The following is a 15,788-nucleotide window of genomic DNA, read 5'->3' as shown; positions in this document are numbered from 1 at the left end:
TAGGAACTTTTTACATATGTGAACTTTAAAGAGGAAAATATGATCAGTGCAACTTTAATGCAGGACTAGAGCTAAGTCAAGGGAGTTCAACAATGAAAGGCAACAAAACAAAAAAATCATTAAGAAAAATATGGATGCTATGGAAGAAGAGTGCCTCTTAACAATCAAGTGATTGAAGTCGGTCCCAGGTGGTTAAAAATCCAAGGTAAAGACCTAAAAGCTGAGGATGACAGAAGAAAGCAGCTGCTGAATCAGAGTACGCCCACGGCATTATAAAATCACATAGCAGGATAAAATCACAAACCCATGGTTACGATTGTGTTGAGACTATTTTAAAGGAATTAAAAAAATCCTTAATGGCCTGATCCAAAACCCACTGGAGGCAACAGGAGTTCTTCTACTAGCTTCAGCAGGCTTGCATCAGATCTTATACCGCACACTATAAACAGTCTAGATATGTTGGCTTTGTCTGGCTAGGGTCAGCCAAGGAACATCATGGATCCAGCAAACATTCCATGTAAATGAGAAAGAAAAGGGAGTTGTTAGGGCAAGATCTAATCATACATGAGGGTAAAAGACAAAATGCTGCTTTATACTGAGATTCTTTATAAATAAATAATTTTGAAAACCTGGTTACGCCATGCTGATTAACTAACTGGACTATCAGTTCATCCACCAGGAACATGCCTCTGCAGACTGGTAGGGTCAAATCTAACAGTCTGGAATGAAGGGTTTCCTTCTTCTCTTCTTTTTCCCCTCCTGAGATTTACATGATGATATCCTCCAAGTGTAGTCCCCGTCTTCAGATAGCATGCTGCAAGGACACAGAAATACATATTTTTAAAGGAGGAAAAGACAGAGTTTGCCTTGTGAGTTTAAATTATTAATTCTACACATCTAATGGATACATTATGCCACATTAGTGGCACTTGTTCTCTTAAACATCCCTGTAGATTAGTGGTTCAATATAGTTTTGAATCAAAGAGCTAAGTTTCTAATGGCACCGGTGATCTGTCAATCCAAACTGAATTTTTAAACTGGGTTACCTGAATCAATGCAAGTTAGGATATTTCATTGCCAGGAAATGGGCTCTTATTTTGACAAAGTTTCATGAGGTCAACAGCATCTCTGCTTCCTTGAAGTGGTACATGAAACAGTCAGGCAAGAACAATACTTTCAGCAGTAGACAACTTGGTAAATACAACAGCAATACACGACAGATGTTTTAAAAGGACCGCATAACCTCTCTTGTGCATCTGCATTAGGAAAGATCTGAGAAGTTCCCTCAAATTCTTGTGTTGGGGCTAGGTCTCAGACATTACCTATGGATGTACTGATCTCACTGGCTTGTCTCTAGGTGCTGGGCTCTCTGCTAGAGTCCCGAGATCTTTTCCATCAAGCATCTGCCTTCTAGCACGCACCTCCTTAAAGAGGGATCTAGGACATGAGGTATTAAACAGTAAATATATCCTGCAGACAGTACTAACTTCTTTGTTCATTGTCTCTTGGATTCTACTCAGGACTCCACTAGGCAGAATCTATGGCAGGGACATTTCCTCCATGCACAGATGGAACTACTGGACCAGAATTTTTAATGTGGTTTGCTAAGGAAAAGAGGCAACGTGATTACATCAGCCTCAGTGCATCTACACGTGTCTGCCCACGACTCAGCTTCTGAGCTGACTGAATGTGTTTGACAAACAGGCAGTGGGACTTTATGCTCTTATATTTTTACAAGTCTAGTAAAAAGAGGTAGGGTATCAAGGAGGTAATCAGTTAGCACCCTTACTGATAGAAAAGCAACAGTATGAGCTCACTGGCTAGGTGGACACCAAGAATTAATGTGGGTAAAAGACAATAGGAACGCCCTGACTTCCGACTTTGTGCTCCAGTTACTGGCACTCCAGGTCAATGCCTGCAGTGAAAAGCAGGTAGTCCTCCTTAGCTCTTTTTTTCCCTCCCTATGGTAAGGTAGAGAGAACAGGATTGGCAATGTAAAGATCTGGAGGCTGGCTGTGTAATTCCTGTCATCATACTCACCCTCAGTTTATTCTCTCTGAAGGAGAGACAGGCACTCAGAGAAATGGCTGCAAAGGCTTTTAAGAGCCTCAGGAAGGGGATAGCAGAGATATTAAAAATAATCTTGCATGCCTTTTCCCCCTGAAGAATTATTTGTAAGTTAGTAAGAAAAATATATGCATACATCTGTCCCTGGTACATAGTCTAAATGCTTACTCCTTTTTCTTCTACCAGTAATTACCAATGTTGCATGACTGCATATATGCTTTATTTAAGACCCTACTGATTATTAAGTAGTATAAGCTAGTACTTTCTGCACAGCCTGGCTGTCTCTCCATCTTCTTTCGAAGCCATGCTGATAGGTGGTATTTCTGTGACTTCCCTGGGGTGAAGTTCTAGATCAAGTGAGATTAAAGAAGGGGTCAGAAGTTCACACTCCTCTATGAAAGCATTAAAATATCATAATGGTTTGCATGAAATTCCAAAGTCACCGAATATGACTATCCTTCTCACATAAGTTATTACCAGAAGATAATTCTACCCTGCCTGTGGCCCTGGGGTTCAAGATAAAGAGAGTCCAGAAATTTCTTATGTGAATGAAAAAAAGTCTTGGACACTGGTCCACTGGCAGGAGTTTCTTGCATTCCTTTCCTTCAGTACTTTGGCTACCCTTCCTCATACCAAAGTTGTCGCTATCTCAGTCAGAGCTCTACAGAAAAGCTTATGTCTTTACTTCACTTAACTAGTGAACAATAACTCTAACACCTCTTACTAGTTCTCCACATTTATACTTGACTCACTCCTACTTGCCTAGGCTGCAGAGAACCACTAGCGAGGTGTGCAAAAGACATGGGCTTTAGATGCTATGCTTTGTGTCTCAATGGGGAAGCAAAACTCATGTGAACTCTAGTTCTGCACGGAGCAGCATTGTCAAGTGTCACTCAGATGCTAGAGGTAGTCTAAAAGTATGTGCTGTAAGAAGCTGCATATTGTTTCAGACTACTAACAGGCTATGCAGCAAACCCAGCAATGGAATAAGAATGCATGATTCTTGTGGTAGAATATGACATGTTAACCCAGTTAAGAACAGGGTTTGCGATACCTGAGGTCTCCTTCAATTATGTAAGGAGGTTCCAGCCCTGGATTATGTTTCTCTGAATCTGCCAGTGGGACTCAAATGAAATCCAAAGACACCAAGCATCTTGTGTTATCAAACAGCAAAACAAAACAGAATTTGGAATCTGCTCTAAAAATTTGGAGACTGCTCTGAAAACACAAATTGTGAACTACTGGAGAGCCCTCATTCACTGACAAAATTATTAGCTTTTGCTGATCAAAATACTTAGCAAGAGAGAGGAAGGCTGACTCCAAATCCATTCAAGTCAGTGGAAAGGCTACTAACAGGCTTCATGAAGCAGCATAAGAATAGTGGTATTGGGTTGGACCAAAAAGCCATCTTCACAGCATCCTAGCTCTGACAGTGATGTGTTACAAATGCCTAAAGGGACCATATAAGAAAAGGCTAAGTCCAAGATGATATTTCTCCTTTTACTGCCTTCCAGCTCTGCCAATCTGCAGCTTAGAAACTGAGGTTATATCTGCATCTTTGCATTTAAGCTTTTTTTTTTGTAATTTCACTTGTTGCTGTTTCAAAACATTTGTATTTTTTGTATCCACAGCAACCAGAAAGAATAAATCCCACAGCTGCATTGTATGTCACATGGAAAAGTACCTCCTCCTTGTTTAAAGCTGCCTTCCTCTGATGCCCCTTCATCTCATTCAGAAGAGACAAAATAATCACTCTTTATTTCACTGCCTTTAACTACCGATTCCCAAGTCTTTCTTTCCCAAGCCAAAGAGATTGTGTCTATTTTGTCTTTCCACATATAAAGGTTTTCTCATATCTTGCAGCCCTTTTTCTTGGTGTTTTTTGTTTTGGTGTTTTTTTGTTTGGTGTTTTTTTTTTGTGTGTGTGTGGGTGTATACCACATCTTTCTTAAGACAAGGACATCAGAACTAAAGGCAGGATTCAGGATGTGGTTCACAGATGAGTGTTGCCTGTCATTACATATCTTGCCATCTTACTCTCTAACCAGGCATATTACAGCAGATTAAGGCCACAGGCAGGCTATGGCACACAACTCTGCACTGTTTCAGTTTGTAGTGATGCCTCCTTATGGAAGACAAATATGTCCCTTTTCTTGCTGCAGTTCTTGATGGACAACATGCCTATGGGCACATATGCAGGGCTAGACTCAGCGGTGACACAAATACTGGTTTAAGTTTCATCTGAGCAAGCAGTGGAAACGTTAATTCAGCATTCAGGTCTGGCAAAGTAGGAGTGCAGGAGAAACTGACAGGAGAGGGTAAAAGTTACAGGGTGGAGTAAGAATAAATTTGACCTAGTGTGGAATAAGGGACAGCCCAAATTCAGCATACACCACAGCTTAACACTCAGTGATTCCTTAGCATAATGAGGAACACACCAGTTTACACTGATGAAGACAGACACATTTTATTGCTGGGCTGTTAAGTCCAGTGATGCAAGTGATGGCATGACTGTAGAAGGTAGACGGTTCCCAAGTGTCAGATGGGCCCTGTTCCAGGCTATATATATCTCTCTCTCTATATGTGTGTGTATATCACTATAGAGATTAATATATGTTTGCTAAAGATAACATGCCAGTGTTAAAGACAAACGAGGGTCTCCAGAGTTGGCTTAGCACCAAGTAAATCTTCAAAATGAAAAGTCAAAGCTCTTTCTTCCATGCTGACATCAGTGTCACCCGCTGTTATTCCTGTGCTAACATTGCTTTGCAACTGAATAAACCAAAGGCAGCATGCAAGGAAGCTTGGGTCTCAGAGGTAGGAATTTTCTGAAAAGTGAAAGGGTCTTCCTCTTCCTGAGTCTACCAGTATTATTGGGGGTATAGTGTCACTGTTTGTTCAAAACAGGAATTTCTTGCACTTCCTCTCTCCGCAGCTTCTACCATTTCAACCCTCAACACCCCTGACTAGATGTTTTCCTCCTGGCTGAGGCATGTGGAGTACCATGTGAGCCCTCCTCAGCTCTGCTTAAAGCACAGGACTTAACCCCTTTCCTAAGCAAGACAGAATGCATAGTAGGTTTGGGTATCTGAAAAGCACGAAGAGGAGATGTGGGAACAAATGGATAACTTTGGTTGTAATTTTTAATAGGACATGCGGGTTTTGATAGTCAGAGGCCACTGAAATTCATCAAGTTAGGCACTGACCTCATTGACCTGGTGTTCTAGAAATACCATTCATAGAGAAGAAACGGAGAAGTATTTCAGTGCTCAATTCACAGTGGTTTCAGTAAGAGATGCTCAAGAGCAGCTATGACTGTTTTTAACAATTCAGTTAAGTTGTGAATTTGCACAGAAGGAGACCCAGAAACTCTGCTGAAGACAGCATGCGACTGCTTGGGACTGTGCAACGATGGTGGTGACAAGCCACAGGGCACCATTCCCAAAACTGCTGGAACAACTGCCTGGCAGTGCCTTGATCCAGATGGAGCTTTGGAAGAGGGATGCAGCTGTCCAGGTTGCAGCTGCAAGGAGTGCCTGCTGCCTGTCTTTGGGGCTGGGACATCGGTGGTCTCTGGTGGAAGCTGTACTCTGACTGAGGCACTGAGTCTCCAGGGAAAAGGGCTTCAGGAGGAGGTGAGCAGACTGCAGACCATCAGGGTGTACAAACAGGAGACCAACAGGGTCTTCACAGAGGAGTGCCTGAGCTCCACAAAGCAAAGGATGAACAACTGAAGACAACACTTGAACAAGAGTTGAATGGAGACTTCCACGATGGGGAGGGCCTGAAGTTTGTCACTTCTGGCAGGAGAAAGGAGGTTCCTTTTGTCTCACAGATCTGCATTTCCAAGAAATGTGTAGCCAGCCCCCCAGGAGAGGGTGAGAAGTTATTTTGAAGGAGACTTCAGAGCCAGCTGAGCCTGAACCAAGTTTCTGTACCAAGAGGAAAACTTGTATAACAACTGATAGAGATTCCCTACTGCCAACCTGACTTGGATGTCCCAGGTTTTCTGCTTTCCAGATTTCAGACCTGGGACATTGTGGAAGAACTTCCAAGGCTCACCCAGCCCTCAAACTCATTACACCTTGCATCTCTGATACTGTCAGTAGAACAACAGATAAGTCAGAATGAGCTAGGAAGATTTACCAATGAGTTTATGAATACTCAAGTAACATCCTCTGTGAGACGCTCTAGCAGTCATGGGAGAACAGATAAAGTACTAACACAGATCAGATATGGCATGGTAGGACAGTAACAACAAGCTCTAGGGAGAGACACGGAAGAATATGGAAGGAGAATACAAGGGGATATGCCCAATGGTAATTTGCAATGAGACTTCTTATCCTTTGAAGGCCAAAAGAAGCCATAAGGAATATCAGCAGGAGCAACTGGGTAATATGGTAGCTGATGAATTTAATGTGGATAAAACACACAGTAATGAATCCTGGAAGGGTCAAGCTTATTGCAGAAGTCTAAATTAACTTTCAGGAAAATGCATGTGTAGGTCATGGAAACATCAAATTTGTGCCGAATTGTAATCAAATAAATCAGTTATAGGGCTGACTATCATATTATTCTATTAAGGCTTACTAATACTGAAGCATATACATTAAAGTTAGCATAGAAGTAATTTACAATCACTTCACATTATGTCCTGGTTTTGGCTAAACCACAACACATTAGCAGAGTGCAAAGTGGCTGTTAGTAAATAACCATGACCATGGTACAAATGGATGCAAGATAACTGCATGGAGCATGCAACGCCATCCACACCAGTGGCATGTCAAACCCAAAAACAATTTAGTATAAAATATGAATGTCCAGGAGTAAGGCAACGAAGGGGACTCAGGTGAGCATGGAGGATAGAGAGGCCAGCTGGGTGCTCCAGTTCACTCATTTTCACATCAGAAGAATGAAGATTGTTGCTCCCATCAAATGCTTTCTTAGAAGCAAGGGCTCTTTGGAGGGTGATAGGTGAGAAGGAGAAGGGGAGCAGTAAAGAGACTGGAAAGCCAGGGAGCAGGGTGAATCCAGTAAACCTTGAGTTCTCACAAAACTCAAGGCATCATTTGCCCAAGAGACCTCTATGGAAACTATTCACTGAATACAGAAATTAACATCCCAGCAGTGTGCTTAGGGCTCCTAGGCTCCTGGCAATGCTTCCATCTCACATAGTCATTTTTCTCGTTTTAAAAAACCCAACAAAACAAACGAAAACCAATTTTTAAAAAATCCTCAAAAGACAAAACTTAAGAAAAAGCAGAAAGGTGTATTATACAGACTTACTGCTGCTCACTTCCTTGAGGGTAGGAGAGAGGTGCTTACAAATACTAGCCAGATGTAAAGTGCTAGCTACCACTAGTATCTGGCAGTGGGGACAAAGCAGCATTCAAACACTCAGCACACAGGGCCCTACTGCAGCAGAAGTGATGACTACAACTAAATGCAGCTTGTGTGCCCTGGTTAATGTGACTGCTTTGGGTCAGTGTTGTCTGCCACTCCTCATGCTGCCCTTCTCTCCTCTTACTTAAAAAAAAAAAAGATTATTGAGCTGCTATCCTTGTCTGAGAAATGATGAGTAAGGTACTAGAAGTGAACACAGGAATTTACTGCTGCTGTCAATTACAAACCTTGGCACACTCAGCCTGAAGTGACTTGGTTTTAAATCTGTGAGGGCTGAACAAACTGAACACAAGCTGAACCAGAGAGAGATTCATGCTTGCAAAATGCATGGGGAATTAATGAATATACAGTAAACTTCTGATTCTGCAGCACTATCCACTAATATCCTACAGAAAGGAATCCCATTGCCACTAACTTCCTTGCAGTTCAATATAACATACTTCAAGTTTTTGTCTGAAAATGTCGTATGTGTTTAACCAGCTACTCCATTCCACTCCCCGGAGATATCTGCATTTCAGCAGTGAATGAGGTGATTTGTGTTTATACTTACAAGTTTCTATGGTGTACTGAAAGGCTCTCCAACCAAAATAGCCAATAATAAATTGATTTAAATTGGTTATTTTAATAGGAAGTGCACATTACTATAGAGAGAAGAACATACTGGTGCACAACCTTAAGAAAGGATATAGATACCCTAATTACTTTTGTCCTCTTTTCTAAATAAGCTTATAATCCATTTGGGTAACCACTGTGTATACAGAGATTCATTTGCTGAGCTTCTTCACTATTTTTCCAGGTGTACAAAGGCAGGTCAGGTACACAGCATTGAGAGAGAACAACCTTCTCCCACAGCAAGCCAAGCCAAAATTACATTTGTGGTCACTTTTCATAGAGTTATGGTCACCTTAGTATCAAACAGTAAAATAGTAACTGACACTCTTCTCTTTACAAAGTTAAAAGATATGTCGGACAGATTATGAGACTGAAAATTATCACCTGGGGACTTTATTGGCTGAAATCTAAGGATCTCTATGCACCTGGTCTTGCACATGGTGAAACTGAGGGGCAGAAAAAAAAGCCAGCAAATGGCCTAAATAGGAAAAACGCTATGGGAGCAGCAAGAGTTTCTAGAAAATCCACTGCTGCTGAGACACAGTCATTTACATTTAACCACAGACAACAGAATTTTCTAAATTGCAAAATAAGTAAAAATTGTTCTTTTGGAAAACATGCATGCATCCCTAAATTTTAACATTAGTAGACAGTTCTGGCAATCTTTAGTTTCTTATTCTGAAGCTCGTGTACAGGGAACTGCTTGCATTGGAACTAGTAGCATTTTGCTTACCGTTGTGAAATGAACTACGCAATAGATTCCAATGATGACAAGGCCAATGATAATTGATGCAACAGCAACCCAGAGTGCATTACGACCCAGTCTTTTTGACCCTTCTATATCTCCTTGATTATAACTGTTTAAAGCCTGTAGAAGAGAAACAGAGTTTGTGACTTTTTTTTAAACAGAAATCTGTACACAAACCAATGTGACTGTTTTGAAATAACATTAAGTTCAGTGCACATTGGTACTGTAGAAGGGAGTTCAGAAAGTGGTGATTTCTCTCTGTAAAAATAAACATCTGCTGCAAACAGTCCAAGGTAAGTAGGGAGCTTACTGATTTCTTCTTTTTCCAATGTTTTACTTTTCAAAACTAAGCTTGAAGAATTAATAGGTAGTTTGCTGGTGGTGGAAAAAAAACGAAACCAAAGAAATATAGATCATCTGAACAAAACATCTGAGTGCCATCTTCATGGGCTAGAAAGTCTGTCCCTTTGTATTTTTGGAACACGCTGATAATTATCATCACATACATTGTGAGGTATGCATCAGACATATGGATATTATCTCAACAGACTTGAGTTTATCTCTATCCACCCATGACTTAGCAGATTCATTACATGCAGAGATGCAAGGTGTGATAGGACCACGGTGATCTTCCAGTCTTTTGTGAAACAGACTGTAGGATTTTCTGAATCAATTTGTTTTAACCAGACCACATTTTTAAAAGAAATCTGTACATAAACCAATGTGACTGCTTTGAAATAACATTTAAGTTCAGTGCACATTGGTACTGTAGAAGGATACAGAGAGAAATCACCATTTGTAAAAGAAAAGATTCAGTGAAGGACACTAAAGTATTCTAGTACATGAGTCTAACAGCTTGTAGTAACCTTTTCCCAAGAATGAGATGCTATCAAAGAATATTTTAACAGAGTATTATTTCTAATAATTATTTTGTATTATCAGGACAGTTTGAGTTCATAAATCATGACATTAAGACCATATTTCTTTATCAGATTGCACTATTGAACTACCTTAGCATACTTCCTCAAGGAATCAGGTTAGTCATAATCTGTTCTTTAGTATCTTTTAAGTATTCCAGGAAGTATCCCAGAAATGGGAGGTGTGGAGGGAGAAATACGGGGACCTAATCAAATGAACTGTTCTGTGGACTAAATAATTCAGTTTGCCTTTAGAAAACAACTGCATGAGGTATTAGCAAGTGCTATTACAAAAGTGCTTTAGTTATGAATCACTTTTTGTATCAAGGACAGAACAGCTAATTCAACAGAGTGAAGATCTGAGACTGTGGAGAGCAGAAAAGGAATGAGCTTCAAAGTATACCAAGCATTGTTGTAGAGCCTTTCTTCCCAAGCAGAAAAATAATTAGGGACATTATCTGTGTGTGTTCTGTCGATTAGTGAGCACACAGAAGTTAATGGGCCAGATGCATCCTTGGTGTTAGCACTGCAGTAAGATCACTCCTGCCAAGACAGTCCCAAAGCAACGAAGCCTGTATTCCTAGAATTGCATCTCAAGGATAAGTGCAGGTACTTATTCTCTGGTGTCTAAGAAAGGCTGAGCTGCTGATGCACTCTTGCCCTTAAAGAGAGCACGGGTGCATTTCTTCTCTTCCTGGAAGCCTACATGCCAAAACATTTCTCTGTTTTATTTCCCTAAAGAATATCACTAATACCTCTGCTCTGCTGTCAAATTCTGTTAAGGTTGGCTAGTGGACTTAAAGGATAGAGTGGGGAAAGAGGGAAGAGATGAAAATGAGAGATGGACATAAACACATAGTCAAATAGGATGACTGCCCAAGCCTTGTTCCCTTAGGGTATCAGGCTAGCCACACCTAATCATTCAGGTGCTGAGGCACAGTCACCTCCAGTTCTCCACCAGTGTGGCCTCCTGTTACAAAGGGTGGCTGGCGCAGTTCCTAAGGTCACCTAAGTTACTCCACTGTTTTCAGCAGTCCTGTCTACAGGAGAAAAGCTTTCTTAAGTTTTCTCAAAATACATTTGGGAAGATCAATAAAAGGAGTATCAGGAGAAACATGGCTTGGCTTGGTCTTGAGCAGGCCGACTCCTCCTGCCTCTGTCAACGCTACGGATGTGACTATGGCTACAGGGAGACACATGGAGAAGCATCACTGACACCCCAGCCCTGACTTCGTTCTCCATGACATCTAGGACTCTAAACTCAGTTCCCCATATATGTGGTCTCAAGATTGAGAGAGAGTTGTAAGCAAGGCATGGCAGCACCAGCTTGCAGTTCCATGCAATTTTACTAATGTACTTAGGAAGCCTGGAGAATGTCCATGTGATTTCTGCAGGTACTGCATAAATAATTCACCCTGTGCACTTTAATAAATAATGTCATTTTAATACAAATCCATGATAAAGAGGAGGGAAACAGCATTAATGATAAAGAGAAGGATTTGAGAGAGACATGGAGGAGACAAAAGTTTCTTTATTCAGAGGTTTAAATTAAATAGCATAATTTAGACAGCAGTCAAGAAAATAAGAGGTTTGGGGGAGTGGTTGGGGTCTGATGCAAAGCTCTCTGAAATTCATCTATGTCCAACTGCTTCAAAGGGCCCTTGGACCAAGCTTCCAGTTTTCAACATGAGACATAGACAATATTAACTGTTAAAGCCTTAAATGTTACATCTGTTTATTTCCAAGGGCTAGGCAATATACACAGAATACAGCATCTGTGTGCTACGCTTGGTCTGTTCAACTTTTAAAACAAATTTTAGCCGTTTTCAACCTAATACCATATGATTTCTCAAGTTTCTGCTACCTCGCTCACTATGAAGTCATAAACTAAATTAAAGCCACAGTTCTACAGCTGCTTATTTACTTGAGCAATCTCAGTGACTTCATCAGGTTCACACACATCTATTTATAAAAGATATTCTCAGTTCAACAATGAAGCAATTTAACCTCATATGAAGGGAAATTTGCTGAATTAGCTACAAACTATTAATCCTTTTTAATGTGCATTTTCTATTCCACATTCCCAGCGCACCGTTTATGGCAAAGGCAGAAAGAAAACTGAATTACTTCAGAAATCCTCCTCTACATCTCTTACAAATCTTTGATCAACATTTTCTAGGCTTTCCATGAGCCAGACTGCAACAAACCTTATTCGGCTGCGCCTGGAAATGAGACACTCTCTAGTTCGTACCAAAGGAAGAATCAGACATGCTGGCTCAGTATGACTCCTCACTGTGAACAACTTTCAGGGAAGGAGAAAGAAGACGGGGCACTCGGGGAGCAATTCAGAATAGGGCTTGATCTTTGCTTTTTGGCAAATGAAAGAGACAGGTGATGAGCAACACACAATGAAAGGGCAGTTTGCTCTGCAGGCTGTACAGCAGCATGCAAACAAACACTGGGATTCTGTGTCTCTGGGGACTAGTTGAAAGTGTTGCTGCAGAGGGAAAGTTTAACAGTTTGCAAAGATAAGGGCCATGCAAAAATGCTCAAGAACAGCTGCTGAGCCTTGTTGTTTAACACCCCTGAAGTAGGTACAAGCTGTCCCATATGATGTTAGGTGTCCAGGTACCTACAGGCTACTTAAAAAAAAAAAGCTGTATAAATAATAAACTTTCCAAATAAACTTTCTAACTAAAGAGAAGTACAGCTACACAGGAACACTGGTCACTATGCTAGTCACAGACCTGACCAAAGCCAACGCACTGTACATGGCTCGCTAGGATCCCAATTAGAAGACATGACCCCCTCAGAAAGCAAGTTCCATCCTTTGCTGTCCCATGACTTCTACCACCCTCTGGCTCATTGTCTGCTTAGGGAACCTAACATACAGACAAGGCATCTGAATCCAAGGATAACAAATGCAGCCAAAAGAACTTGTTGCTATCAGAGCAGATCAGCCAAGATTGTCACAGCTTGACCACGTATGTTGTTTGAAACATGCAAACGATTAAACAGAAATGTGTCAACATAAAGAGAGAATTAGGAGCAAACAATCAGGGAGAAATGGTGTTTGAGAGACTGTTTTGACGTTGTTATAAATCTAAGGCCCCATGGAATTAGATGACTAGTCTGACATACAGATCTTTGAAATGAAGTCAACTGAAGGTGCTGTACTGAGAAAAGCCAACAAAGTTCATTCAACTGTCAGACCTCAGTGCTGGTATTAGAAATATCTAACCGATTCATTTTTCAGAGGTGTCCCACAGCCTCCCTCTGAGCTCTGATTCCATGAGTCAGATACAGCCAGGCCACCTAAGCCACTTCTTTTGGGTTCACAATAGGGGGAAAAGATTGCAGATAAGAAGCCAAAGAGCTCAGTGACACACTACCTGGCCACAACCTTGCACCAGAGAAGTCTTTTCTGTCACATGAGCCTCCTGACCTCCTGTGGTACCTGCACCCCACACTCCTGGCCTGATGCCTGTGGTCTCACCCATGTGAGATAGAATAGGGAAAGTCTGAGCAAGGCACCTCTGGGGTTGCGTGAGCCAACTAATCATACAGCAACTGAATACAGCTGCTGCAACAGGAAGCAGAACTGACAGCATCTGGCTAGAACTGCAGAATAGTACTGAGGAGAACAGTAATCCTACAGCCAGGAGTCCTGTCCAGGACCATAGGGAAAACAGATCTCCATTTGCTAAACCTGCCAAGCAACCCTCACACCTGCAAGTGACCAGTAACTAGTTTGAGGAGACAGATCTTGTAATGCCAATATATCAACACACATGCCGTTTAGTGTCCTTTCTACTAGCTATCCTCTTAGCCCTCTCATGAGAAATAGATTTCTTTCATAAAGGAGATAAGGAACAAGAAAAGGTTACTATCACAATAGGGAGAACTTGGGAGAGGTTGATTCTAAAAACATAGTCAAGAAAGTAAGATCTGAAATGGTAAGGTTTGTACCTCCCAAGGTGAGAAAGTGAGGAAACCAGTGCTGGAGTTGTAAATGGGACGGCAGAAGAGACTGAAGACCAATCTGTCATTTGATTTGGTGGTGTGTTAGAGCCCAGACTCTACTTTCAGAGTGAAAACATTGTGTGAAGTGAGAGCACTTAAACAGGACATTACAAAGGCGAACAGGGTGCCAAACCATGCCTCTCTAGAAGCAAACAGGACTTTTCCTTCCAGGCCCATTCTAGGAAGTAGAAATGTATAGAGAACCACACTCTCATGGGTCTTTACCTCTTCTGGCACAAGACTTCAGGCAAGCTCTGCAGACTATAAAGGTATTTTCTGCAAGAAAATAAAATAACCCACTCCTGGATCTCAGTGCTAACCCTTAGCAAATCTAGGAAACAAGCTGAGAAAGAGAGGAAGGATGTAGATCCCAGCAGAAGTGGAAATAAAACCAGCATAGGTTAAAATGCAGAGCCTGGAGTTGAGGTTAGCGGAGCAGTTACAGGTTGCAGCTGGGAAAGGCAGGGGAATCAGCCTGTGGAAAGGAAACTGGACATGTTATTTTAATGGAAAATAAGAATGATACTGAAACAGAAGGCATTCACATACAGGGGAGATTACTGGTTTGGTTTTTGTTTCCCCCCTTAAGAGAGTGGGCAGCTGAGACCCGCACAAACTGTTTAGCATTCAGGAAGTGCTCTTCCCACCCTGGTTTCTACATATCCCCCGATGACAGTTACTTAAGCCTGACTCCAAATGCCTGCATGAACTAGGGTGTGGGTGGAGATTTCTCCATATGGGGTGCAAAAATCTTTAGAGGCCAAATTCTGTCCTTGACAGTTAACTTCTGTGCAGCCCCAGTGCTTTGGTGAAAGCACCGTCACAGTGAACAGATGCTCACAGCCCCAGATCATCAGCTCTCATTACTTTATATAGCACCCTAAGTGTCCACAGACAGAAAGGATGCTGGGTACCAGCAGAACCAAATCTTCTCAAACCAAGGAAAAGAGTATGTTGTGTACCCAAGTTAAGAACAAAGAAAATAAACACATAGGAAAAAATAAAGTGACAGATAATACCTCTCGACAAAAAAGCTTGTGAAGATGGCTTTGGAACAGCTCCTTTAAGTAATTTTCAAGTTTACGCATGTATCCCAATATTTAGGTGTGATTTCTGATCAAACTTAGTAGTTTTAAAAGAGTGTGCTTCAGCGTATTTTAGATATAAGTAATTATTCTCACACTTAATTGCAAAAAGAATCAACTGTATTTTTACTTACCTTTTCAGCTTGGCTGTCAGAGAAAAGGATGAAAATAGACAACATGTTTTAAACCCTTTTCAGCTCCTAAAGAGCACAAATACACTGCAGTATTACTTGATCACACTGATCATGTATGCTATTAGAAAAGTCTGGATCTGACTCTGCAACTTTTAACTCAAAGAAGATTCTGTTCTAATAATCCCTTTGAAGTTATCAGGATTGCTGGATTGTTAAGGACTATGAAAATCAGTTGCTGCTTGTAGGAGTAAGGCTGTTCTTTCAGCATACTCGTTACTTAATTTTATAAGGGCTTTTGCCAACAACCTACAATCATTATTGTTGTGTGTGTAATTCTAGCAAACAGTATCAGGTGGAAGAACCCGTTCACTGGAAAAAAGGCACCTGTGATTTCTACTGCAGCTAATCATGAGATACATCTGTTTCTTTACAAATCTGATTTCCACTCCCCAGTTGCCACTTTCACACGTAGATACTATGTCCAATTCAGCCTGCAAGTTAGTCGATGTAACAAATCCCATCAATTGGGATAAACCTCCCTCCCTTGTGTAGCCTGATAACTGAAAACTTGGTTTGAACTACCTTTCACTCCACATTTTCAATCTGCTGCTGGGACAGCTAAGTGGACCCGCTGATGCCCTCAGGCTCGCAGCCTCACCTAACTTTGTCCAGACGCGCCAGGGACAAGTGGTTACAAAGGCGGCTGCATGCCCGTTACCCTGACGGCTCCTCCGGTCCCGCTTTGCTCCTGCGGCTCCCGGGCAGGAGCGGCGCGGAGAGCCGGAGGTCGCCCCGCCAC

The 15,788-nt window shown here is 41.5% G+C and overlaps 1 protein-coding gene across 1 annotated transcript in view; it reads right to left on the bottom strand.

Moving 5' to 3' along the window:
- Positions 1-333: 333 nt before the first annotated feature.
- The window catches only part of TMEM233 (transmembrane protein 233), a 15,703-nt gene continuing 248 nt past the window's right edge, over positions 334-15,788 (bottom strand). The window contains exons 2-3 of the mRNA XM_010292849.1: positions 8,816-8,950; positions 334-814 (exon numbers count right to left, since the gene is read on the bottom strand). Coding sequence (XP_010291151.1) covers positions 803-814; positions 8,816-8,950 — 147 coding nt within the window. The 3' untranslated portion in view covers positions 334-802. The remainder of the gene's footprint in view (positions 815-8,815; positions 8,951-15,788) is intronic.

The sequence above is a fragment of the Phaethon lepturus genome, unplaced genomic scaffold (assembly GCF_000687285.1).
Source record: "Phaethon lepturus isolate BGI_N335 unplaced genomic scaffold, ASM68728v1 scaffold47368, whole genome shotgun sequence".
Lineage (NCBI taxonomy): Eukaryota > Metazoa > Chordata > Aves > Phaethontiformes > Phaethontidae > Phaethon > Phaethon lepturus.
This window is presented reverse-complemented; position numbering and strand designations above follow the sequence as displayed.